This window comes from Esox lucius, chromosome 7 (genome assembly GCF_011004845.1).
Source record: "Esox lucius isolate fEsoLuc1 chromosome 7, fEsoLuc1.pri, whole genome shotgun sequence".
Taxonomy (NCBI): domain Eukaryota; kingdom Metazoa; phylum Chordata; class Actinopteri; order Esociformes; family Esocidae; genus Esox; species Esox lucius.
In genome coordinates this window covers 12,291,829-12,319,827 of record NC_047575.1, presented here as the reverse complement: position 1 = coordinate 12,319,827, position 27,999 = coordinate 12,291,829, and the positions used below count along the sequence as shown (strand labels likewise).

Below are 27,999 nucleotides of genomic sequence, written 5' to 3'. Positions count from 1 at the left end.
GTTGGTATACTGGCATCACACCCCGACTTAATGTTTTCGTAACCTAATGCGGCGAGAACGTTGAAACCTTGACACGGTTAGCTACAGCCCCTTACGTGGTACTGCCCAGCGGGACTAAAGGCAGCGCGACCAGAGGACGGGGGGGAATCCGACTCACCCAGCTCCCCGGCGGCATTGCGTCCTCCCACGGCGTAGAGGTGTCCCTTGAGGGCGCTGAGGTGGAAGAAGGTGCGCTTCTCATTAAGGCACGCCACCTGCATCCACTTGTTGTAGCGCGGGTCGTAGCGGAACACCGTGTCCACCGCCGTCTTGCCTTTGGTGTCGTAATTGCTCTGGCCTCCCACCACATACAGGAAGTTGCCGATGACGGCGATGCCGTGCTGGTAGCGCGGGGCGTCCATGGGCGCCAGCGCCTTCCACTCGTGGGCCTTCTCGTCAAACAGGCGCAGCTCCTTGCTGACCACCAGCTGCTGGCGAAGGACCCCGCCCAGGGTGACCAGGTGGGCGCTGTCCGAGCGGATTGCCGTCCGCTCCGACTGCATGACCGGCTGCATGTAGGGCATCATCTGGTAGTTGCTGGCCTCCAGGAGGAGGTTGACGCAGGTGTTGTCCGTGCGCATGAAGTCCACCGTCTGCACGTGATTAATGAGCTCCTGGGGGTTCATGAGGGGGAAGCGGATGTTCTTCATGAGCTTAGGGGCGTGGTCCATTCGCACGTCCTCGTAGCGAAGCCAGCGACACGCGGCCTTAAACAGGTCCAGCTCGCTGCAGTGCTTCAGGCTGTTACTGGACAGGACGAAGGCCAGCCGCTCGAAGGGCAGCTTGATGAACTCCCCCGTGCCCAGCAGCGAGGGGAAGTTCTTGAGGATGAAGTTGTTGACATATTTGTCCACCTCCGTGAGGTTGTATGTGTTCGCGATGCGGCCCACCTCCACACAGTTGTCCAGGGAGACCTGCAGCCGCGGAGAGCAAAGCTGTGAGACGCAAACACTCAAAAACTCAGAGACGCCACATGCGTTCACACAAACAGACAGATTTTACACAGTGGTTTAAACGCAGTGAAAACTCAAAAGTAGACATTAAAGGAAACAGCGGAGTTCAGTAGTGGCTGGCATCTTAAGCCGCTGTGTATAATCCCCCTGGCTGGTACTGGGGGGTGGGGCTGAGCGGGCTGCAGGAGCTCGCTGTGTTGGGCTCCTTACCCCAGATATGAGAAACACCTTGCAGAAGTCAAGCACAGGGAGGATCTGGAGGAAGCTGGCTGCCTCCAGTGTATCCTGCAGGTTCTCCATGTTCAGAGACAGCTTGGCTGTATAGATGAAGTCTATGATCTTTTTCAGGCCTATTCGGTTGACACCATGAAGCTTGATGCACATTAAATCCTGTTCCTTCATTCCACCTGCATGACGAAAGAGGGGAGAGAAAAGACCGCAAACGGGTTACATAAAGGCACCAGTCAGATAAAAACGTAATAGCGTCACCTATGAGCTTTGCCTTTGCCAGTCAAGACTAACAGAGCGAAAAGGCACTATTCCACAGAGCTTTCACACATCTACCATTATGACTCCATGTAAAGGAAATGTATTCACTAAAGCCTGTTGTATAATTCACCAGAGAGGGCTGTGGGTCGCGGTAAAAAGCCTTTGCTCAGCATCTGCAGCAGTATACTCCCCTCCTTATTACCGGCTTAAACAGTGACTCACGTCCCTCTTACCGTGGCTAGTTCAGCTCAACAACACATCTGAACCTCTCAGATACGCTACATGCTGGTCAAATATCTCTTCAACCACTTACAGGTATTAAAGATGTCCAATTCCGCCTGATAAGAACAATTCAACTTGCCTAATGCTATTTTTGTCCACACTCCATGTAAGTAATTCATATTTGCGTAATGAGTGAAGCAGCTACTAAGCAAGAAAAAAAAAAACATTTAGGGAGTGAATACAAATACATATGCTAGATATTGTTGCTGATCCTTCAAATGATTAACTAGGTGTTGTACAATAAAAGAAAGCTCTTTTCAAAACAACTTCAGGCTCACCTCAACGATGAAGGCAATATTTGCATTGTCTTGTGAAAAGCACGATGCAAATCAAAACCTGATCCCCTGGGGGAAAAGCCCATGTCTAATTCAAGGTATGGTAGCTCGTCAGATTGTAGAGATGACAGGATGGGTAAATAGCGGCGTCTCTCACCCTGGAGGATTCCTGCTGTGCACTTTGGAAGAACCGTCTTTCAGAGAGATTGACAAGCTAATAATATTTCTATCTACGAGGCCAGAGGAAAAAAAAGACGGAGCAACCACGCCCTTTTGATTCTCCATGGCCGGCTCAAAAATACAGTGTCCATATCAGACAGAGATTTGAACAACCACCATGCTACACAACGCAAACAGCGGCAGAGAGCCAGAGTATGGCGAGATTGACAGGCATGTCAGAAGCAGGCCAACCCTCTGATCACTCAGGCTGTTAATCACCAATTAACACTGTGCTTGGACGTTCCATCCCACGATGCACAGAGCGAGCCAGAGAGAGATGGTGAATCAGAGAGAACGAGATGGTGAATCAGAGAGATTGCAAGAGAAAGAGGGAAAAGAAAGCAAAAGAGGAAGAGGGGGAGCGAGTGGGACGTGGAGAGGGAAGGGAGGCAGAAAGAGGGAGAGAAAAAGGGGAAAGGGGAAGACAGACAGAAGTGAATAGAATGAGAGAAAACGAGGGAGGCAGACATAAAGGCTTACCTGTGAACATGGCTTTGAAGTAGTCACTGGAGGAGGCCATCATGGCACGGTGCACTGGGAAGGCTTCGTCTCCGTCCCCCGCCACCAGCGTTACATCACACAATAATCCCTCTATCCTCAGCTGGTCAAATCCCTGAGAGAGAAAGGACCAGCCTATTAAAGAGCTGTGGAGAGACCAGCCAGTCGTGACCCAGGCCATGGGTTCATTCCGGAGGGGTTCAAGCAGCTTTGAACAGTCCTGCCCAATTTGGTACACAAGGGTTGGCAACCTCAAGAAATAATTGTAAAAATATTTTTTCATAAATGAACATAATGTTGGGGGAGCCGGAAATGAAGAGACCTCTTCTGAGACACTATCTGACATTCACCAACGCGGAGAGAAGTTGGATCAATTTACCACAAAATCTGACGTGCAGGGTCACATGAGAGGACTGGACACTGCAGCGGTCTGGTAAAGTTGCAAGGACAATCTAATCTGGTGAACATACAGCAAAATATAGTACAGAAGTGGTGTTACTTATAGCTATGAATTAAGAAAATATTGTTCTCCTGTCACTTACTGAATAGGACAGGAATATCCTCATGAAGCCCCAAAAGGGACCAATGAAACACTTAAACACGTAGCCTATTATAATAGACACAGACTGATAGATTGTAATCAACATTCTTTACACAGCTTTAAATTAAGATAGTGTTGTTTATTTCTTTCCTTTAATAGGTACAATTTAAACCTCTAAAATGCTATTAATTGCTACAATCATTATCACATATTTGAATCTTCATTCCCCTGCGTCAAAAGGTGACCTAACATTCCACCAATACATAAAGCATACATATTGCATATTGAATTCAGATATGAAGTCATATTTTAGTGAATGAGCACTAAAAGAGCACAGTTAGGGAAGACTTACCAAGGAAAAACGTAAAACTGCCAAACACACTAACTCGAAACAAGGAACAGGTAAAAGGTGACTGATGTTTACACCCAATTGCATCTTCTTCACACTACTCAGTTAGTAAAGTTGGGAATGTAGGGTTTGAGCTCCGGCAGGAGGTAGAGAGGAGCAGCTTCCCTTGCTTCTCTACAGGAAAACAAAATGATCTGGTAGTGGACGCAAGCTTCAGTTGAGAACTAATGGAGTGTGCAAAATAGCAAGTTGACTTAGGAATGTTGAACTGAGGACTAGGGGAACTGAGGACTAGGGGAACTGAGGACTAGGGGAACTGAGGACTAGGGGAACTGAGGACTAGGGGAACTGCAGCATTCTGATAAGTTGCAGGAGCACAAGTTACACATAGCCATCGAATGGAAAGAGAAGGGAATACATAGGCAACACCTAAATAAAGCTGGACATGTTTCCGTTATTTTTACGTTTTCGCTATAAACAAGGTATAAATCCAGGCTTCTCAGACCTCAAGAGGTGTGGTGAGGCTGGCAGGTAACTTTGCTATATTCTCTAGCTTCTGTTAGTCAAAATTGAATGCACGGAATTCTCTGGCAACAGCTCTGGTGATCATACCTACAGTCATCGTGCCTAATTACACACTCCCTTTAGACATCGGTGGTATTGGGTCATAACAGAACTAGACATTTTACAGTGGTCTTATATTTTTCCCAGCACAAGGGGCACCTGTAGTATGATCACAATGTTTAATGAGCTTGTTGAAATGCCACACCTGTCAGGTGAATGGATTATCAATCAATCAAATTCATGTATAAAGCCCTTTTTACATCAGCAGTTGTCACAAAGTGCTTTTAAGAAACACCCAGTCGAAACCCCAAGGAGCAAGCAACAACAGTGTGGAAGCACAGAAAAACTCACGAAAAGGGGCCTAAACTAAGGAAGTACTAATTGTACAAAAATAGGCTTTTTGTATGTATAGAAAAAGTCTGGGATCTTTTGATTCAGCTCACGAAACATAGGACCAACACTTCACCTGTTGCGTATATATTTTTGTTCAGAGTAGCTGTGGGCCGAATTCAAACATGCTGCTGCTGTGATTTAACAGAGAAGGCTCAGACCTCCAGACCACCCTAGGCAACACATTCTCGCATCACAAAAATTGAACTGTTTCCCAGTTCCCATCTCATCCTGCAGCTCAGATCAGAAGAACAACTGTATCTTTGATGTGTCTGTGTGGTTAAATGCATCATCCACAGCATAATTATGAACCTGACAATGCCTTAAGAAATATAGTATAGTCAAAGTCTCATTTGTTTTTAGTCAGCCATTAATGTTATACCCAATGTGAAATACATAATTACTCTACATTATTTAATAGGCCACAACTATGTTGAACGGTCTCCCTATCAAAAATGCATCTTTGTGCTGGTTCATCCATTTATATTCCGAAGCAAACATAATGACCAGAATTAGTGTGCAAAGGTTGTCTTCTTGGTCTTCTTCTTATTGGTCTTATTATTAGGATCGCTATTCCTCCCACACCTTTCAAACTACAGTAGAGATCTTAATCAGATCCTAAATGTATATATTCAAGCCCAACTGTATCTGTTAAATGCCTATTCAACCATATCTGATCCGAAAATAAGACAGTAGCCACTTAAAAGGTTAAGTGTCCAAACTCATAACTGGAACTTTATATCAGATCCAAATTTATGCAAGACAGAAAATTACTGCTCTACTGTATATCCACACAGACCTGCCAAATTGTTTTAACTGGCAGTGAACAACAATGTTTAACAAGCTTTTTGTAATAGTTTGGCCTGTCTAATAAATGGTTTATGCTAAAGAGCAGTAGGATTCAAATGTGTCCCTCAAAGCACTTCCACTCCATGTTTTCATTGCAACCCCCTAATCAGGGACTTATTTAGACCAGGGAAGCTAGGTGGGGGCATTAATGATGAGGTACAACGCAAGGCTAAGTCCCTGATTATGGGGTTGCAGTGGACAAATGGAGTGGAACTGGCTTTGAAGCCACATTTGAATACCACTGCTATATAGTTTTGTTTAAAATGTTGAGACAGGTTGTCTGTGCTGAAAGACCACACTACGGCTCTCCAAAATGTGCTCTGTCTTCCGCCAATCTGAGCGCTTTCATTTATTTGTTAAATAGGCCATTGCGTCAGCACATGCGTTACCTGGCCTGTGCACAAATGCAGGTCTATAAAATTGCATGTGGGTTATTACATGAAATGCACTTCAGAACTGCAGAGCTTCTGAAAGAAGTGTCACCTCACACACAGAGCAATGTTACATACCATCAATTGCGATTCCGAATAATCACTCCAATTCCTTTATAAAAGTTCTAACTGCTAGGCCGTGTTACATAAATGTATCTAAATTGCATATCTCCATTGATATTGCTCTGAAATAGGCCACTTGCACCATGGAAAATAGTTCAGTAGGCCATGTCGCAGTCAAATCAGACAAGACATGCAGAGAAGAGGGGAAAGTTCAAATAACCTGTCTGGAAGCAACAGCAAAGTGTAGCAAATATGAAATACAGTATATATTATTATTATCAGGATTATATCACATTAATCACACCAATGCTTTATCCAATGGTCAGCTACACTGCTCAAAAAAAATTAAGGGAATACGTAATCATCACAGTATAAGACCAAATCAATTAAACGTCTGGGATATCAATCTGTCCAGTGATATCAATCTGTCAAGACAACCCCCAAAAATGAAACGGTTTTGCAGGTGGTGGCCACAGACAGCTGCTCTCTCCTTATCCTTCCAGATTCTTCTCTAGCATTGTGTTTTGCTAGTGTCCTTGTCACTACTGGCCGCATGAGGCGGTACCAGCAGCCGATTCAGGTTACACAGGTAGTCCTGCTCCTCCAGGATTGCACATCTATATGCGCCATAACTAGAAGGTGTCCTGTGTCTCCCAGAACAGTTTCAAGAGCATGGAGGAGATACCAGGAGACGGGTCGTTACACGAGGAGAGTTGGACAGGGTCGTAGAAGGGCATCAACCCAGCAGCAGGACTGGGATCTGCTCCTTTGTGCAAGGAGGAACAGGAAGAGCAGGCAGGCAACTGGGGTGCATGTTTCTGACCAAACTGTGACAAATAGACTCCATGAGGGTGGCATGAGGGCCGATATCCTCTAGTTGGACCGGTGCTCACAGCCCAGCACTGTGCAGCTCGAATGGCATTCGCCAGGGAACACCAGAATTGGCAAGTTGGCCATTGGTGCCACGTTCTCTTCATAGATGAGAGCAGGGTTAGCTTTCCATAAACCTAAATCAAATTGAGAACCTTTGCGACATTACGTATCGGTGCATCCGACGCTGCCACGTAGCACAACAGACTGTCCAGGAGCTCACTGATGCCCTGATCCAGGTCTGGGAGGAGATCCCCCAGGACACCATCCACCTCCATCTCATCAGGAGCATGCCCAGACATTGTTGGAATGGCATACAGGCATTTGGGGTCATACACCCTACTGAGTCACATTATGAGTTGCCATGATGAAATATTAACTAAGTCAGAACAGCCTGTGATTTCAATAGTTTACATTGATTTTGGATGAGAGTTTGAAGCCAGCCCTCAATCGGTTGGTGATTATGGTTTGCATTGACCATTGTTAAGTCATATTGTTCTCAAAGAATTACATAATGTACAGTAAAGATTTTGATCTTTAATATATTTGGTTCATCGAGGCCAGATGAGTGACATAAGTGTTTCCTTAATTTTTTTGAGCAGTGTACATATTGCTGTATTCGACCCAATCAGATAACGTATCGCATGGGCGGAGCTTAGCTTTCTCTCCCATGGGTGCGAACCTTAGCCGCAAATGGCGCAAGCCTACTTCAGCCGGCCTGCAATAGGAAGGGGCGCCCACGTGAAAGACTGTCTACACCACAGAGCTGTACATATGCCGGATGTCATATATTCCTGTTTTGCCACTGGCCATTTTAATAGTTAATTTGCCATTCGTGAATGACACTGATACAGTTAAACTGACTAACGTTTCTTACTAAGATTACCTCCACCAAAAATAGCGTTTATGTATGGCGTTTGCCACTGGATGTTTTAACAGCGAATTAGCCAGTAATAAGCTTTACCGGCATCTACTAACATACCGGAATAGTCATAAGAACTGTGCATTTGCTAGCGAGTCTGCCCAAGCTATTTCATTTCATGGCATAAGAATAACTATCAATAAAGGCGACGATAACTAAACTTTTTAATCAAGTGAAAAGACGAGAGAATCGCGGAATCTTACAGAAACAATAAATGTCGTTGCTCTCAATAAATTCGAACTTAGATCTTCCACATGAGAGGCAATTACTTTAACCACAACGCCACGGCATTACACGTTTCAACAGTCGCTAGACTCCATTGAGAATTGTGTTAAACTGAGTAACGTTTCATATTAAGTTTACCTTCGCCATAGCGTCTATGAATTGTATTACTCTTGCCACTGGTCGTTTCAACAGCTATCTACTAACGTCCTAGGAATAATCATAAGAATTTAGCGTTTGCTAGCAAGACTGAAGATGAACTTTTCCATGCCAGAAACAGTCGCAATAGAACCGTAAACTTTGAAAAAAAAGCTCACATCTTTGTAGTTGATACTGTGCTTGTGATCCTAAAGCTAGACATCCACTAATGCTAAATAGCATAAATGTGCCAAATGGTATAGTTTTAGTAGCCTATTTAAAAAGATTGGTTGAATTTCAGTGCACATTCTCTCTAACTTCTCCTCTCTACTGTCCGGTGAATAACAATGAGAAAATAACCAGCCAAAACAGATATCTTTAAAACACCACACTCACTTTCAAACATATAATGTCATGGCTAACCAAGGTTTGATAATTCTACTTAGAGATTAGGCACAAACACAACCTATTACACATCCAGTCATAAATGAGAGGTTATAAAAATTTCAAAACATTTGTGGAATGTAATCTATAAATACCCAGGAAGCGGCAGGAGGGTGGTTCAAGAGCCCTATGTGGGTTACCATGCCCTAACTCAATCACTAGATGAAAAGAGAAAAAAACAGCTCCCAGCTTTATTGTTTTCTGATGAACTGCCAGCAAATTATTTGTTTTTGATTTAGGGGAGCGAAAAAAAGTACATCCATATCGTATCCATTTGTGTAACATTATAGAGGAAATAAAAACTGGTGAATTTAACGTGATTTGTTTTATAAAACAAATGTGTTGATAACACCAGTCAAATGCACCTTTAAATGAATACGGTCTAAAGCTCTAATATTCCAAAGGCTCAATATTTCCTACAGCGCAAATTGATTTTAGTGTTGTTAGCTGGCTCTATTGTTATTTTATGATGAAAGTCTTCAATGAAACCTCTTCTCACGTGGAGGAAAAACTGTTGTTGAGGATAGCTTTAGAGGATATTTATGGTTTTGTCAAGACCAGCGCTCAAGTTTCAGTTGCAGACTAAGGTGTCAATAAAGAAGCATCACATTTGGTGACATGACGACCCCCGACTACTTTATTAACATTCATTTAATTGTCAGTGCTTCCTAAACATTTTCACTGCTTTTGGTCTCATGCAACTACTGCATGACCGTCTCAATCTTTTCCAGAGCCATACTTAGGGGTAGTTACAAAAGGGAAAGAAAAGATGGACAATAATATATGACTGCTGACAATGGAAAGATATGCTTCTTTCCTACATTTAGTTGTTCGCCTACCACTTGTGTGGCTCTAATGACCTAGCAAACTTTCGAATGATAACTTTAAACGTACCTCATACTAGGGACAGTGGTTGTTGTCATTAACTCTGAACAACATCAGGTAGACAGTTGTCAATGTTGCCCATCGATAGAATAACCTTGCAGAGACAACCATGTCAATGTGATTGTGACAGCCTATGCTGTGCTGTATCAAATAAGATACAACCCCCACCCCCCCAGTGCCACGCATCTTGAACCTTTTCAGCACGTGACAAACTCTGTGACAAAGGCTATAGAAATCAATCCCCAGGAGGAGAGTTATTGCAGGGGGACCTTGGAAGCGGTCTGTCTAAAACCAGGTCCACGTCATCCCAGCGCACCTCCGTCTCACTGACAAGTTCAGGGGTACAGTATGGACGGGTTGTATAGTGTATTGAGTCCAGCAGCTTTCCGCCAGCCCGTCTCTGCATGATGACCTTCACGTTTGGACAGAGATAGGCATGGGCCAGGCAGGGCACAGAGCCTGACTCACTGACTGACTCAGTGACTGAATGATGCTTTATCACACAGCTGGAGCCCAACGCGCTGAGTCACTGACTGCCTGCACTGCAGGGGTCAATACACTGGTTTCTCCTTCCATCACAGCTAGCGATATAGACTACTGTTCAAAGGTTAGGGGTCATTTAGAAAAAAAAGAAAATGTTTCGTCCATTAAAAACATCAAATTGATCAGATATACAGTGTAGTCATTGTCAATGTTGTATGTGACCTTTGTAGCTGGAAATGGATGATTTTCAATGGAATATCTACATAGGCGTACAGAGGCCCACTATCAGCAACCATCAGTCTGGTTTCCCAATGGCACATTGTGTTTGCTGATCCAAGTTAATCATTTTAAAAGGCTAATTGAGAAAATTATTTTGCAATTATCTTAGCACAGCTGAAAACTGTTGTGCTGATTAAAGAAGCAATAAAACTGGACTTCTTCAGAATAGTTCAGTATCTGGAGCATCAGCAATTGTAGTTTCAATTACAGGCTCAAAGTGGCCATAAATAAATAAATGTATTCTGAAACTCATCGGTCTACTCTTGTTCTGAGAAATGAAGCCTATTCCATGTGAGAAATTGCCAAGAAACTGAAGATCTTGTACAACGTTGCATACTACTCCCTTCACAGAATATCGGAAACTGGTTCTAACCAGTGTCTAATTTGAGAAACAGATGCCACACAGTTCCTCAACTGGCAGCTTCATTAAATAGTACCCACAAAACAACAGTCTCAATGTCAACAGAGAAAAGACGACGGCTGGCCTTCTAGGCAGAGTTGCAAAGCCATATCGAAGACAGGCCAATAAAAAGAAAGGCTTACGATGCGCAAAAAAACACAGACATAGGATAGAGGAAGATAGAAAACATGCGTTATATGGACAGACAAATCTAAGAGTTCGGATCACAAAGAACATATGCCATATGCAGACCAAATAAAAAAAAATGCTGGATGCCATCTTTCAAGCATGGAGGAGGTAATGTGATGGTCATGGGGTGCTTTGGTGGTGGTGAAGTCCAATGTGTACAGGGTAAAAGGGATCTTGAAAAAAGAAGGCTATCACTCCATTTTGCAATGCCATGCCATACCCTGTGGATGGTACTTGATTGGAGCAACAAGACAATGACCCAAAGCACAGCTCTAAACTATGCAAGAACTATTTTGGGAAGAAGCAGCCAGCTGGTATTCTGCCTATAATGGAGTGCCTAGCACAGTCACTGGAGCTCAACATTGAGCTGTTGTTGGAAGCAACTTGACTGTATGGTACGCAAGAGGTGCCCATCAAGCCAATCGAACTTATGGGAGGTGCGCGTCAGGAAGGATGCAGTAAAATCTCATCAGATTACCTAAACAAATTGACAACTAGAATGCCAAAGGTCTGCAAGGCTGTTATTGCTTCAAATGGAGGATTCATTGACAAAAGCAAAGTTTGAAGGACACTTAATATTTCATTTAAAAAACATTATTTCTAATGTTGGTAATGACTATATTTCCTATTCAAACCCCTTTCATGCATGTTTTCATGGTAAACAAGGAAAGTGACCCAAAACCTTTGAACGGTAGTGTAAATAATACATACAATTTCATCTCCATTTCAACAGTAATTTCGTCATTTTCACAAGACTTCTCGTTAAACGCATGCGATGAGAAAACTAGGCCATTTCAACTGGAGGGAGCAGTCGCTTCCATTACTTTCATCCAACTTCATGAGGGATATCAGTTTGACAACTCTTTGTGGAGCATAAGAGACAGTTTTCAGTGTTTCTTAGGACATAATTCCCTTTCTCTGCAGGAACTCAATTGAATAATTCACTGATCATTCTTCTTATCAAATTAAACTAATGGGTTGGAGAGTCAAGTCTTATCTCTTAGCCAGCCAGCTAGCAAGGGTGACCCTGATTTATTCCATTATTGATGTGCGTTGCCCTCCATGCGCTTCGCATCGGCATTCAGATGTGCGAGTGATTACAATGGCTTAGACGTGTGTTTTGTGTGGGTGGTTGGTAACAGTGATTGTTATTGTTATGAAAAGGCACATTCAAGTTGAGAAAACATTGGCCTTTAAATAGGGTGGCAAAGGCTAAACACTGAAGCGCTTATAAAACAAGTTTGATGTTAATTGTAAGAATGCCAAAATAGATGTACGACAAAATAAGAAATGGGTTGGTACAGAAAAAATTAAATGCGACTTAGAGTTAGACAAAAGAGGCTAGCACACAATTCTGTTAGACAGTTGAGTAGGGTTGTTGGAACACAGGAACCAGTCGGTGTTATTCGCAATGTGTTTTAGAGTAGTCCCATTAGTTGCTGAGTCCAGAGATTTGTAGATATTTCTTTGACATGGGTAAAGACCAAATTAGGCCCTTAGTCTTTTTCTGGCAACGTTTTCAGACATTAAAGACACAACATGCATATTTTCCAGAATCAATCACAGGTCCCCTGTTGGCACATGAACATCACCCAGCATATTTCATAAATGCTTTTATGAGGTTCATTCATGTCTACATCAAGGCCTACATTGTTGCAGCAGCATGAGCTGCTGCTGCCTCCAGTACACATGTACTGCTGCAACATGGGGTGGAATCTGGCTGGCTCCTCTTTCAGCAACAACTATCTTTGCATTCTTTGTCAAATAAATAAGATAAATGCCAGGAAATGAAAACATTTTGATGTGTACATTGACCCCAGTACTCTGTTGATCCCTGTCCCAGACAACCCTTCCTCTAACAGAAACCTCTGTTGGTCCCTGTCCTAGACAACCCTCCCTCTAACAGAAACCTCTGTTGGTCCCTGTCCCAGACAACCCCCTTTAACAGAAACCTCTGTTGGTCCCTGTCCTAGACAACCCTCCCTCTAACAGAAACCTCTGTTGGTCCCGGTCCCAGACAACCCTCCTCTAACAGAACCCTCTGTTGGTCCCAGTCCTAGACAACCCCCCTCTAACAAAAACCTCTTTTGTTCACCTCAATCAGGTTGGAGAAATAAGCTGATCGAGCAGACGTGAGTGATTTTCGGTATTGTAGTGTACTGTCTATCCAGGCTAGTGTAAATACTTCCAACTTGGTGGAGAGCCACTTTCGCTCCAATTTTCTGGAGGCTTGCTTAAGTGCTCTAGTATTGTCTGTGTACCAGGGAGCAAGTTTCTTGTTGCGTATTTCTTTTGTTTTTAGTGGTGCAACTGTGTCTAATGTATTTTGCAGTATTTTAGAGTTTAGATCCTCGATTTGATTGTTTACAGATTTATTTACTCTGTCGTTAATGAGCAAACTTGTAAGAATATCAAGGAATTTATTTGTAGTCCGAGAATTTATAGTACGGCTTTTGAAACTCATTGTTTGCGGAGCAAGTGGATTCCTTGTTTTAACGATAAATGTAATAAGACAGTGATCCGATAATCCAGGATTTTGGGGGGAAATTATTAGAACTACAATATCTATTTCTCGTGACAGGACTAAATCTAAGGTGTGATTGTTGCAGTGTGTTGGACCTGAGACATGTTGGATGAAACCCATTGAGTCAATTATGGCTTCAAAGGCTTTTTGAAGAGGATCATTGGACTTTTCCATATGAATATTGAAATCGCCAAAATACTATCTGCCATGACTACAAGGTTAGACAAGAATTTTGGAAACTCATTGAGGAACATTGTGTATGGCCCGGGGGGCCTATAAATAGTAGCTATGTAAAACAATTTATCGGCCTGGTTAACTTTCATGAGTAAAACTTCAAAAGAATGAAACTAAGTGATATGTTTGAGAGTAAATTTATATTTACTGTCATAAATATTAGCAACACCCCCCTCCTTTTCGGGATGCACGAGGGATATGATCTCTAGTATAATCAGGAGGAGAGGCCTCATTTAAGGCAGTGAATCCATTAGGCTTTAGCCACGTTTCACATAAACCAATAATATCTAGTTTATGATCAGAGATTAATTCATTTACTGCAACTGCCTTTGGAGCAAGGGATCTAACATTTAGGAGTCCCATTTTGAGATGCGAAGTGATACAGTTATTTTTATTTTTGTGACCGAGGTGGAGGAAGGCTTTATCTTAATGAGGTTGTTTTTATTAGCACTACCTTGTTTAACTTTTCTCAGCCTGAAACGATTCACAGTGACAATAGGTAAAGCTGTACTAACTATTCTGGCTATGCTATTGCCAGACTCCACTATGCTAGCAGGCTGGCTAACAGCCTGCAGCCTGACCTGCACCCTCTCTCATGTTAAGGCCATAGGATTGAGACTCCTGTCAATGTTCCTAGATAAAAGAAGAGCACCACTCCAGCTAGGATGGAGGCCGTCGCTCCTCAGCAGATCATGCCTGGCCCTATTTCTGGGAGAGTCCCAAAAAGAAAGCCAATTATCTACAAACTCTACCTCCTGCGACGGGCAGAACTCCGTTTTCAGCCAGTGATTGAGTTGCGCAAGTCTGCTGTAGAGCTCGTCACCACCCCTAGCTGGGAGGGGGCCAGAGACAATTACTCAATGCCGACACATCTTTCTAGCTAGTTTACACGCTGATGCTATGTTCTGCTTCGTAACCTCGGTTTCATCCTAACGTCGTTGGTGCCAACTTGAATAACAATATCTCTGTACTCTCTATACCAGTTTTAGATTTCGCTAGCACCAACCCCAGATTTGCAGCTACGTCGGTGGCTCTGCCCCCCGGTAAACAGTGTACGATCGCCGGCTGATTCTTCAGTCTAATACTGCGTGTAATGGAATTGCCGATGACTAAAGTTTTTAGTTTTTCAAGGCCACCGGTAGAACATGCCTGCCGATCATTCCCCACAAAAGACTGCTCGGGCCTTGACTCCGACTTCAGTGGGGAAAACCTGTTGAAAGTCTCAGTTGGTTTTAGCAACGATTCAGGTTTAACTGGTCAACGGCATTTCTTCCCAGTGACCAAGAGAAAGTTATTGCCCGGCTGCAGGAGCTGTGCCGGGGGGCTAACAAAACTATTGTTTCTTCCTGGTGGCACTGACGCAGTTTTTTCTGTTTCTACACTAGCATAATCCTTGCCTGACATTTGCGTCAGAAGCCGAGCCTCTAACTCTGCTATCTTTAACTGAAGACGAACATTCTCCTCCCTGTTGTTGCCACAACAATTACAGTGATAAGGCATTTTAATGATACTTAATTATGTCCAATTATGTCCAAAAAGAGTCCCGGTGTAGTAAAGTTGGGTAAGAGGTCAACAGATAAAACATATTGCGTTGGTAAAACTCTTAAAATAGAATTTTGACCAATTAGTTAATATAGAGTAAATTCGAAAAAGTTTGGCAGGTAGCCAGGTAGGTAACAGCAGGCAGCACGTCAACAATCTGCAAACTCAAACAATTCCACAATGCAGTTGGAGAGAAAGCAGTGAATTTCAATCAAAGTCTACTTGATTCCAAGTCCAAACTAACTGCAACCTCTGTTGGTCCCGGTCCCAGACAACCCTCCCTCAAACAGAAGCCTCTGTTGGTCCCTGTCCCAGACAACCCTCCAATTAATCCCACCCTAACTCACCTGAAGAACCACTGAGCTGTGTGTGTTGCTTGTGAAGAAGCGAGTGTTTCCTGTTTTTGAAGCCTGTAGGTGGGCTGAGATGCCCATGTCACCGCACCCCAGCGACACTTTCATGTGAGGGTCGTCGTCCTCCACGAGGGATCTTTGGAAGAGGCAGAGAAGGAAGGACAGAGATGTTCAGCTCACACAGTAAAAGCATGACATTTTTATCAAAATGGAGTTTGAGTGTTCTGTGTAGATCCAGTAACCTACATGGGAGAGCCATGTCCTGCTGCGACGTACAGAGGCTACGAAGAAACACCACATAGACACAACAAGGGAAGAGCTTATCTACGAGACTTGCATCATCAGGCACAAAGGACATGAATTCCCCAGCATCTTAAAATATCATACATGAACACCAAACATCCAGCATGCCCTCTCTTGCGCGCGCACGCAGGCACACACACCCTCACTTGCGCACGCACGTACCCCTCTGAATATGGCACTCCTACTTTAGAGGGATGAAAATGCAGGCAGTCCCACTACACTGCTGATCACTGTTAGCCACCTCACCACATGCCAACAGCTATCATCATCATGAGTCACTGGCTCCTCTTCCAAAAGCCCTCAAAACAACATCCCATCTCCTGAAATTACAATTCTCCAATAACAGCACATTGTTTAACCTCAACATTTTAGGCAAGGCAGCTAAACTGACCATCAACTTCCTATTATTGTAACTTCAGGACATGAAAGAGCTGCTCCCTCTGTTGAACTGTTCTCATAAGAATGGAAACAGCAGCACCGTGCTCTCTTATCAGAAGCACCATGGCTAAAATGTCCACAGTTGCTATCAGAATGCAGCATAACACCTGCATCGAGAGGTACTGAAGCAGAACAGGTTCAATGCCGTTTTAATGTTGTAACCATTCAGTCTGAACACACTCAGGTTCAGTGGGGGGGGGAAAGTGCAGACAGGCACTTTTATTACAAACGGGGCAGTTGTTTGTCTAGGCTGAAGATGTCTTTTTGCCCTCCTTTCTTCACATGAAATCCTCTTTGCATTAAATAATGATTAAATTGTTTCTACTTCAAAGAGCGGCATGGCTGAGACATGAAATGAAATCAGACGAGAGTGACTGGGAAAAGTAATATTGAAATCCGTTTTGTCATCACATGGTATGTAAAGGCTATGGTAATGCAAAAAAAAGGTTAAATGTACAATGAAAAATGTAATAGACATTTAGTCCAACATAAAAGGAGAATGATTTGTAGAGATAGGCTTCGACCACAAAAACTACAGAAAAAGAGTCCATATTTAGCTTTAAAAGATGTTATACACAGTACCAGTCAAACATTCATGTAAAAGGGTGTGTCCAAACTAGAATGGGTAAGTGTTGACTGGTACTGTATATTATACTAAACACAATAATCATCCAGAACTGCCTAGTTGAATAGGGACCTGATCACCCAGAGAGTTGAGCTGTTCCTTTTAGGTGCATTTCTACAGGGAGATGAAGGCAGACGGCCTAGTGCAGGGGTTTTCTACTCTACCAAGTAGATCATCCCACAAACTTGGTGTCCCAGGTCTAAATGAGTTGTTGATGAAATATTTAGAAACACCAGCAGCAATCCAGGTCTTGAGTACTGGCCTTGTGGTCACTAGCTAGCCAAAACCAGGACATGTGATCATCAGCAAGCTAGCCGAGCCCTGGCCTTATAGGCACTAGCTAACTAGACAAGTCCTGGCCTTGTGGGGACTAGCTAGCTAGCAGAGCCCAGGCCTTACTGGCACTAGCTAAATAGGCAGGTCCTGGCCTTGTTGGGAATAGCTAGCTGGCTGTATCCTGGCCTTCGGGGCACTAGCTAGCTGGCTGAGGTCTGGCCTTGTGATCACTAGATAGCGAGCTGAGTCCTGGGTCAAAACCGCTGCAACTACAGATGCTGAGGAGGATTCATGGCTACGGGAACAATCACAGTGGCACACACTACAGGCAGAGTACTGGTACATTTACCCTGTCAGGTGGTAAGTTGGAGAGGCAGCGAGGAGAGAGTGGGTTGTCCAAACCACAAAGGAGTGTTGGTGGCTGCCGGAACAGAGAGAACAACAACAGCTAAAGCACCCCAATCATAAAAAAATAAGAAAATCTGCTCCTGCCAACGACAGCACCAAACAAGACACACAGATGGCATCTCATGTTTCAACCACAAACAGCAGATTTACAGTGATGGTAACAAACACACAACTCAAAATCTCATTTATGACAAAAATGTCACAGAGAAAAACTAATCAGACATACCAGTATGTTCCACACAAACACACATAAAAAAGTCATTTAAAGTAGCAGCAATGGTCATCAGAATTTATTAAACAGTACAGTGTGGATACATCCAACAGTTGAATAATAGTGTAAGATAATCAAAATGTTTCTAATGTGTAAAATCCATCAAATATTGACAGTATGACTAGCATATTATCATTATAGAGAAAGTCAATGGAATCAAAAACACTTTCGTATGACAGGTGTTCAATTCAATTTTCTTTCAAACAATGCTTGTTACCATTATTAAACCAAAAAAGAGCTTATATATTTATTATATTGATTGAATATTGTTTGAAAACATCTCCTTTGCATATACATATTGGTATGATGGAATTAATTAGAATGAAATTACGAATTAGCACTAACCATCTGCTCCAAATATAAATGTTTCCAAATCCTTCGAAATGTCCCATTCATTTTCATCATGGTTTGTATTCATAGACGGGCACTATTGTTTTTCATGATACACAGTATTGGTTACTGGTTGAAAATTGGTTGAAAATTTGTTGCTAATTAATTCCTGATAAACGGGACAGTAGGACATCTTTGGCACAGATAACTGCGACACCTAATGATGACGTAGAAATTACGACACTAGACATTGTCTATCGACGCTGGTGTATCAGTGGAGATGTATCAATGTGGATTCGATTTTGAGACAATTTCCCACTTTTTCCTAATAGTAAAGTCCAGGAGAAAAGGTGTGTTCCTTAGGTTATTGTACTTAAATGTAAAATTTCTATTTTGATGTCATTACACATGAGGGGTCAATTAGTTGACAAAAAGATTATCCACTTCATAACGAATGCCAAATGATGGCAAGCAGAGGTGCATTTTCTGGCAGGTGTAGCTGGAGCCTTGCTAAAAGCCCAAATCTACTGCTCTGCGTAGTGATGGATGGTTTTCTTTTTTATTAACAAGATGCTGGAACATGTCAAGAATCATCTGCTTTCTGGAATGGAGTCGGTGAACCTTTTCTTAGAAACCCATCAGGGAATAATTAATTAAATTGGACAAATTGGATGGGGGTAGGTGTGTGATGCGTCTTAATTGCTTTTATAAATTGGATGATAGATATAATGAAAACTTGCATCTTACAAGCGACTTTTAATCAATAGGAGAAGTGAACAGTTTGTGGTCTCATTCTGTTTGAACGATTTATATGCAGTGGGTAGTAGGAATTAAATGAGGTAGTAGGAATGAAACCAACCCTTCAGGAAAGGGGCATGGAAAATTTGTTGTCAAACTCTCTACTTAAAGGAACTCTACAATTTTTAGCATCTTAGACCACGTTTTCCACTTTTAGTGGTGAAGCATCATCCAGACATTAGTTTTGGTCAAAGTTCAATTTCTGAGATTTATTTGACTTTCTATTTACATGCAAAAGCAATATAACTGCAGTGGTTGGACTCTCTTCTAAAGCATCTCCGCAAACCTCTGAAGATTAAACGGTTTTTCGTCATCCCATCACTAGGTTTGCATTTGAAGAAAACACACTAGCTACTTGGTAGGTTCCGTGTTGTTCCCCTCACTGATAAAATGCAGTTGACATGTCATCACTTGCTTTTCTTCACAGCCTGCGTGGATACACGTACTTAAATATGGATTCAACTGTGGAGCACCAGAAAGTAGCGTCAACACTGTCTTAGCCTGGAGACCCAGGCCCCATGGAATTCTGGAGGTGTACGTGGCTGATCAAGATAAGCAGTGCTCAGATTTATAAATGAATTCCAATACAAGGGCAAAGCAAGAAGCAAATAAAGTTGGAGTGATACCCATTTATGATCGTAATACTGAACACTGAATTGACATGATTTTATCGACCTCAAAGACATGGGACGTCTGATCACTGCAGTATACATCTTGTGCACTAGAAAATTAAATAAATCTCAAATTGAACTATGACAAAAACAATTGTCTGGATGATCCCTCAACACTAAAAGTAAGCGCAAAACTGGTGTAACTTGCTAAACTATGAAATATGCCTTTAATGGAAATCTCAGTTTAGGGGGGGGGGCACTGATTGCAACTCATTTATCAAACTGACGTACATCTTAGTTGGCAAGGTATTGACAGGCACTGTGCTGTTCCATACAGCTACACTGTATGCTGGCAATGTTGACTGTGGAATTAAGTATATCAGAAGAGACAATCGCATTACCAACTGCAATAAAAATACAAACACCTCACAAACACACAAAATCCCAAAACCTTATTATAGTAAAGGCTGTGGATCCAACTCACGGAGCAGTTACTGTAGCACATCCTACCCGAGGAATATGCCCTGTCGCTGAAGGTGTTGAGTTTTTACCATGCGAGGGGCAATTTGCAAGGATGTTTTTGTCATACATACTATTCTACTATACACACACAACTGTGATGCTTATTTGAACTTCCAGACAGTGATTCGGCGTTGATCTAACGGCCATCTTTTCGTTTCTCTGACTAAAGATCCAGGATGAAATGGTACCCACCATAATAAAATGGCCTGAAGCAATGCAAAATACTGCTCAAACCAGACTTGGTTGTTGTATAATGTTATAGTTTGGGCATGGTTTCTATCTAACAGAATCACAGGATGATACCATTTGCTACCTGGGCTATGCCACGAGAAGCATAATGAAAAGTCCACAATAAGACCCTGCCTGCCATCCTGGGCCATATCAAAGACTTCCAGGCCAACAGGAGGGAATAGGAGCCCAGCGGCACATGGGGGGGAATCCTAATTTACCTCACTAGGCACCGCTCTGCCAGAGCTAGATTACCAGAGGCACACAGTGCTCTGCCTCACAAAACCAGGACATTGTTCCAGACAGGGAAAGGAGCACCACAATCCCCAAAACAGATAATTAACATAACATATTACTTAAATAATTCATAATGATGAACTACAGCGTGTTCCAGGTACTGGTGTGAGGAGCAGCTGTGCTGTGACTTCGTGCTGTTCCAGACTGCTCCCTGTCAATGAGATCCACTGAGGGACTGACCTTTGCACATTCTCATCTTTGATTACCCAAAATCCCTTTTAACTGTTTTTGGACCTGATGCTCGTCTCTTAATTAAGCTTTGAGGGAGCGGCCAGATGAAAAAGCTTTCTAAATTATAATTTTTATCTACCTTTGAAACCAGGACGTTGCGGACTAGAAATAAATGGTTGACGGCTGTTACTGTAGTGCTTTTATCCAAATGCAAAGAACCATGCACTCGAATTAAGAGAAAAAGGACACTGACTAATTTTCAGAAGATGGTACGTGCATTACAATAACAGCTTTGAAGTCGGAGACAAAATAGCCATGGTATGAAGAAACACACACTTCCAAAGGTTTCCAGTCATGCAATATGAGTCACTACATCATGCACCAAAATATGCTTACTGAGAAACACTTTTTAAGACCTCCAGCATTAGGCCTATCCAGCAGTATCATTGGCAGATTTTTTACTTTCATAATTTAAAAAGTCAGGAAGAAAGATATGCTAATGCGGACGCTGAGCTGCCATCCTATCTGAGCTGCGTGGAACAGAAATAAACCTTGGGGTGAGTACAGCTTATGAGCAGGAGCCACACAAAACACACAGCAGGCAGCATCTATTCTTCAGTGACTGTCTCACCGGCAAAAAGCACAGAGTATATTCACTAGCTTCTCAGCAAGGCCGCCAACTCTATTTAGAGACTAAGGCCTGTTACCAACACTAATAAACCTGGACAGGGTTATAACCATTCCTTATACAGTAGTGTACATGCACCTGTATAGCCCTATATCCTTTCCATCAGCATACATACAGCTTCTAGGCATATATCTACTCCAAATGAAGTAGGGTAGATTTCCTGGCAAAGAGCTGTATCCTTTTCAAATACGGAGGATACGAATTTGACATTTCTGTGGTAAAGATTCACTGTGGCCATCTTGTGAAAACAGAGCTATGATACTTCAGACAACACTGTCTGGGAAAGAGAGAGAACACTGAAATGCAGACAAACCTGGCGGATATTATCAGGCTAAGTAGCTACTGTTCCTTCATAATGTGTCATCAGATTTAGATTGTGGTTTTGAGGGTGTCCTGTAGGGTGTCCTGCATAAGTGTGCTTAATTGAGAGGCATGGGGCACAGGAAATGTAGGCACAATGAGTACTGGAGTGGAAAACGCTGGACAATCAAACCTAATCAAACAGGTCGAGTGTGCTGCTATTGGGTTTGGCTGCCTATCACAGTGGACTGGGGCCTGTGCTAAAAAAAACACTGTTGTGCCACAGGCCAACGGCCAGGAAACTCCTGTCTGCTGGTAGCCAAGCCAGCACTCAAGTGAAATTGGACAGCAGTGTTCAGCAGCCCTTTGGGGAAGAAAAATGAAACAGTGGTATCAAGGGACTGGGGGGAGCAGTGAGGGAAAGAGAGAGAGTTGGACATCCAGAGCAGTCAAGGTGGGCCAGGGACAGCCTCACTCTACAGGGAACAGACACACTGATGCATGAGCTGATTCTGTTGGCACATGCAAAGCTTTACTGCCCAATATGCTTTTGAGCCATATGATATTACACAGGTTTTACTTTGATCCATACGATATTTAGGATATTCTTCTTTGAGATGTGACATTAAAGACATTTTACTTGGAGTTTGAGGTTATATATGTTCTTAGAGCCATAGGATACTGAAGACGTTCTTTGAGCCAAATGATATTACCCAGATTCTACATTAGCTAATGGTTTCCCTCAGGTACAGTTATACGTAGGGGTCATATGACCAGGAAGTCAGGGTGTTGTGCTTCTCCATACATACATCACCATAAAAAATACACCACCTCCACTCCACATCCCTTGTTCATCCTGTTACAATTTAGCCTAGTAATAAAGCGTTAAGCCTATGGTTTCCTGTCCTGATTGTACAGCCTGTATACCGTGATTTAACCAAACACTGCTACGGACACTGGGTGAGGGCTGAGGAATACTGATTGGAACATTTTAAAGAATGTTCAGATTGCGCCAACCGATGAACAACCAGGTTTCACCAGTGTCCTTGAGGTGACAAATTATCTTTGCATAAGTGTCAAGGACAACCGCCTTGAATTCCAGTTATTCCAGGTCTTCCGGGCAGTGCACCTTTGCCATTCCTCCCAAGCATGAAATCCGCACCACAGGCAGAGACTATATTTAGACTTGAGTGGGATAACTGCAGGCAAAACACAGACCGGTCTCAATAATAATCCTCTGCTAACACACAATCACTCACTAATACACAATCACACACGAACACACAATCACACACCAACACACATACACACACACACACACACCACTAAACAATAACTCACACTGAAACACTAACACACACATTAACACATACAGCAGCTCTTCCACATACACCAGCCTATCCCAGGATCCCAGCTTGCTATTATAAACCGGATTCCAATGCACTTAGAACAGTGAGAAAGTATTGGGATGGCATGGCAGCTAGCCTAAATCTGTGACCACATTGATGAGAAACACTGACCATTTCCGTATTTTAAGCAGTAAAAAATATATATATAATCATATATCCTAAATTGATTCGAAAGGAGATGGACGACCCAGGTCCTGATGGGGGCTGCTTATGAGATTAAGCTGGAGCCACCAATTCTCAGATGAGAGATTTAGGCTTCCAATCCATATTAATCATGTTTAAACTAACAGACAGGCCTAAGCTAAGGCTATAAACCGACATACTTCACCACTGCATACAGCTTATTCTAGGATAGTAAAATAAAACGACCCTTCTAAAAATGACCAAAAAAGCTTCTAACTATAACATTTAATAGTGAACCCTGCCCTGAACAGCCCTGCCCAGTTGCTATTTTGACTTCTCTACATGTGTCTGATGTGTTTTCAGGCGGCCTGATGTTTGTGCTGTGATTATAGGCTCCTCTGTGGCTCCACCACACAGCCTCCTGTAAGGACGGGGATAGCCTCTTCCTGAGTGCAGAGCTCTGCTCCCTTTTCCCTACGTATGTCCGTTAGCAAAAGCATTACCCTAACAGGTAAGAATACAGATCCAACAACAAGGGAAGAGCAGCATCTGGATAGTTCAAGGCTAACATCAATTAGGCATCTTGGGGGTTTGTGGTATGCTGCCAATATACCGTGACTAAGCGGCATGTCCAGGCACTCCCCAAAGCGTTGTCTCTAAAATGACCTCTTAACCGTGGTATACTGGCCATATACCACACCTCCCCGTGCCTTACTGCTAAATATAAACCCATACACAGTATTTTGCATGTATACGCCTATTCAAAAAGGGCATGGGGAAAACAAATGCCCAATACTGGCATGCGGTTCTAGAAAGGTAAAATCATTGGCTGTGTTTTAGTAGTCGTGTAAATACTCAGGAATGTGACTTCTGGTAGTACACGGCTTTACGTGTTATAAAAGGCACCTTCAATAGCTCATACACATCAGAACTGGAAAATAATATGCACCCAGTATTTTAATTTCAATCACTTCTACTGTAAGATAAAGACCTTATTTTGAAACAGGTTTGTACAGTATGAAAATAATCCTGCACCAACAGAAATGTGAATTATGGTAACATTTATGATTTATAAGGAATTGTTTTTTTGAAGGGGTTTGTTTTATTTTTGAAAATGAGATGTTTAACTACAAGTTAGCATTTTTTGCTTAGCAGGAAAATCCCTGTATTAAGCATAATCAAAGGAAGATGCAGTACCAATCTATAGAGACCATTTACATTGTTGCTGTAAAGAGCAATAAACAGACCCTGAAAGTCCATTAGACATAGGAAGAAAAAAGAATCAACTGTGAGCATTTCAATCAAGCCAAGAAATATACTGACGTTCACTTTCCCTGAAACTGGCCAGGACTGCAGGCACTGACATGGCCTGTGCATCCTGAGGATGCCAGTCCGTTAACTCAGATCAGGGCAGGTAACTGTACACTGATCCCCGCCATTTCCATAACAGCTACCCTAGTAGGACTACGGGCACAAGACATGATATGGGGAGATGGAGGGAGGAGAGCCTGGATGCACCCTCTATATTCTGCCCTTCCCCCCCTCCAGAGAGCAGAAGCAGACGACAATAGCTCCTAAATCAGGGCACGACAGACGCCCTGACAAAAGCAGGCAGGTTCTTCCCCATCTAGCTGTGGCAGCAGACTGTCCTTGCAGCCGGATAAACACACCCCCGGGGAGGGCAAAGGGGTAGTGGACGTAGTTCTGGACAATATGTTTTTGTTCTTCAAAACAGGCCCATGGATAATGAGACATACTGCACTGAAGGACAGCATTCATCTATCTAGGTGGCCAGTCACAAAGGAAGGTATTAAATCAACCGCCCGACACACAACGCATGCATCGCATTCCGCTCAGTTAAGCTGCAATAAGAGAAAACGGGGGGACTCCACGTACCCAAAACTAAACGACAACTGAACTAGAAAACAAATAACCAAGAACACACACCATCAACACCATAACATCCCGTGCACAATAACAGGCTATTCATTATGCTGAGTGCCAGTTCTGCCCCTACTCACATGTAGGCAGGAGAGAGTGGCGAAGACCTGGACGTCTTAAGAACTGGCACTGGGAATTTCCAGCTGACAGGAGAACCGCTTTTCCATTTTAACGGCATGTTGTTGTCACCAGCACGGAGCTACAGAGCTAACAGCGGTAAAGAGCATTTCCATGAACAGGCTCCCAGCGAAGGGTTCCATCCCACTCTGCCCACACGGATCAGAGGGAGGCAGAGCAGCGGCCGGACAGGCAGAGCGGGGGATCCACACGGTGATCCAACGGATGGTGTCTCCCTACTGGGCCAGCGGCAGCTCACAGTAATCTCCCGTCAGTGGGGGAAGGAGCCCTCCCGTCCAGTTGGCCTTTGAGGCTGTGCGGACTCTGCTCCGGCAACTCAACAACACTGCCACCTTGTTAAAGGAGCGGCGACTGCAGTGCTGAGCTTGTTATAGGAGGAGGAGGAAAGGAGGGAGGAGGGAGTGAAAGGGAGGGGGAACAACAGACAGCGTCTCCCAACACTTGGCTAGAGAGCAGTGGCTAAGATACCACCGGTAAGAAAACATTTGGATATACAGTGGGGAGAACAAGTATTTGATACACTGCCCATTTTGCAGGTTTTCCCACTTACAAAGCATGTAGAGGTCTGTCATTTTTATCGTAGGTACAGTTCAACTGAGAGACATGGAATCTAAAACAAAAATCCAGAAAATCACATTGTATGATTTTTTGGTAATTCATTTGCATTTTATTGCATGACATAAGTATTTGATACATCAGAAAAGCAGAACTTACTATTTGGTACAGAAACCTTTGTTTGCAAATACAGAAATCATACGTTTCCTGTAGTTCTTGACCAGGTTTGCACACACTGCAGCAGAGATTTTGGCACACTCCTCCATACAGACCTTCTCCAGATCCTTCAGGTTTCGGGGCTGTCGCTGGTCAATACAGACTTTCAGCTCCCTCCAAAGATTTTCTATTGGGTTCAGGTCTGGAGACTGGCTAGGCCACCCCAGGACCTTGAGATGCTTCTTACTGAGCCACTCCTTAGTTGCCCTGGCTGTGTGTTTCGGGTCGTTGTCATGCTGGAAGACCCAGCCCCGACCCATCTTCAATGCTCTTACTGAGGGAAGGAGGTTGTTGGCCAAGATCTCGCGACACATGGCCCCATCCATCCTCCCCTCAATACGGTGCAGTCGTCCTGTCCCCTTTGCAGAAAAGCTTCACGGTTGGGATGGTGTTCTTGGGGTTGCACTCATCCTTCTTCTTCCTCCAAAAACGGCAAGTGGAGTTTAGACCAAAAAGCTACATTTTTGTCTCATCAGACCACATGACCTTCTCCCATTCCTCCTCTGGATCATCCATATGGTCATTGGCAAACTTCAGACAGGCCTGGACATGCGCTGGCTTGAGCAGGGGGACCTTGCGTGCGCTGCAGGATTTTAATCCATGACAGTATATTATGTTACAAATGGTTTTCTTTGAGACTGTGGTCCCAGCTCTCTTCAGGTCATTGACCAGGTCCTGCCGTGTAGTTCTGGGCTGATCCCTCACCTTCCTCATGATCGTTGATGCCCCACGAGGTGAGATCTTACATGGATTGAGTGTGTGGACAGGTGTCTTTTATAAAGGTAACGAGTTCAAACATGGGCAGTTAATACAGGTAATGAGTGGAGAACAGTACAGCTTCTTAAAGAAAAACGAACAGGTACGTGAGAGACGGAATTCTTACTGGTTGGTAGGTGATCAAATACTTATGTCATACAATAAAATGCTAATTAATTATTTAAAAATCATGTGACTTTCTGGATTTTTGGGGGGGGGAAATTGGCCTCTACATGCTTTGTAAGTAGGAAAACCTGCCAAAATCGGTAGTGTATCCAATACTTGTTCTCCCCACTGTATATGTACACAGTATCTCACAGGAGTACACCCCTCACACCAAATTTAACACACTTGCTCCCCATTCACACCTGAGACCTTGTAACACTAACGAGTCACATGACACCGGGGAGGGAAAATGGCCAATTGGGCCCAATTTGGACACGTTCAATTAGGGGTGTAGTTTTGTTGCCAGCGGTTTAGACATGAATATCTGTCTGTTGTTATTTTGAGGGGACAGCAAATTTACACTGTTATACAAGCTGTACACTCACTACTTTACATTGTAGCAAAGTGTCATTTCCTCAGTGTTGTCTAATGAAAAGATATAATCAAATATTTACAAAAATGTTAGGGGTGTAACTCACTTTTGTGAGATATTGTGTGTGTGTGTGTGTGTGTGTGTGTGTGTGTGTGTGTGTGTGTGTGTGTGTGTGTATAGAAAGACAAGAGAATACAAATGTACATATAACATTTCTGACCACTTTTTTTTTTAATCATAAAGCTCAAGTGATCTCAGCTTGGAATGGCAACTGAATCGCCTAAGATCAGAGGCTGGTCCAACCGGCAGAGTTCAACCCCAGGGCAAAGCTCCCTGGCAACCAGGACCATTACACCAGGTGTCAGAGGGAGTCTCTGAACCGGGTCAAAGCCTCCAGTCACCCAAGTCACAGATGGTCCTCAATAACATCACATGGCTGGTAAAGTGTTACCAGTGCATCATGTCTCCAACGGACAGGAGCCTGTAAAGCTTTTCCTTAAACACTGTTAGCAAGTAATAATGGCCATAAACTTAAATGAATTGCAAAGACAGGGAATCCAGCACCTGAATATACACACGTATCGGTAGTGGCTAGAATAATATTCAAGAGAAAGTGAATGGCACATTGTG

At 43.2% G+C, this 27,999-nt stretch overlaps 1 protein-coding gene across 1 annotated transcript in view; it reads right to left on the bottom strand.

Annotated features, from left to right (window-relative positions):
- klhl13 (kelch-like family member 13) overlaps positions 1-25,679 on the bottom strand; it is a 36,231-nt gene extending 10,552 nt beyond the window's left edge. Inside the window, 6 exon segments of the mRNA XM_010900156.5 lie at positions 158-953; positions 1,203-1,399; positions 2,738-2,870; positions 15,422-15,563; positions 17,419-17,490; positions 25,247-25,679. Coding sequence (XP_010898458.1) covers positions 158-953; positions 1,203-1,399; positions 2,738-2,870; positions 15,422-15,563; positions 17,419-17,490; positions 25,247-25,344 — 1,438 coding nt within the window. The 5' untranslated portion in view covers positions 25,345-25,679.
- Between the last annotated feature and the right edge of the window lie 2,320 nt (positions 25,680-27,999).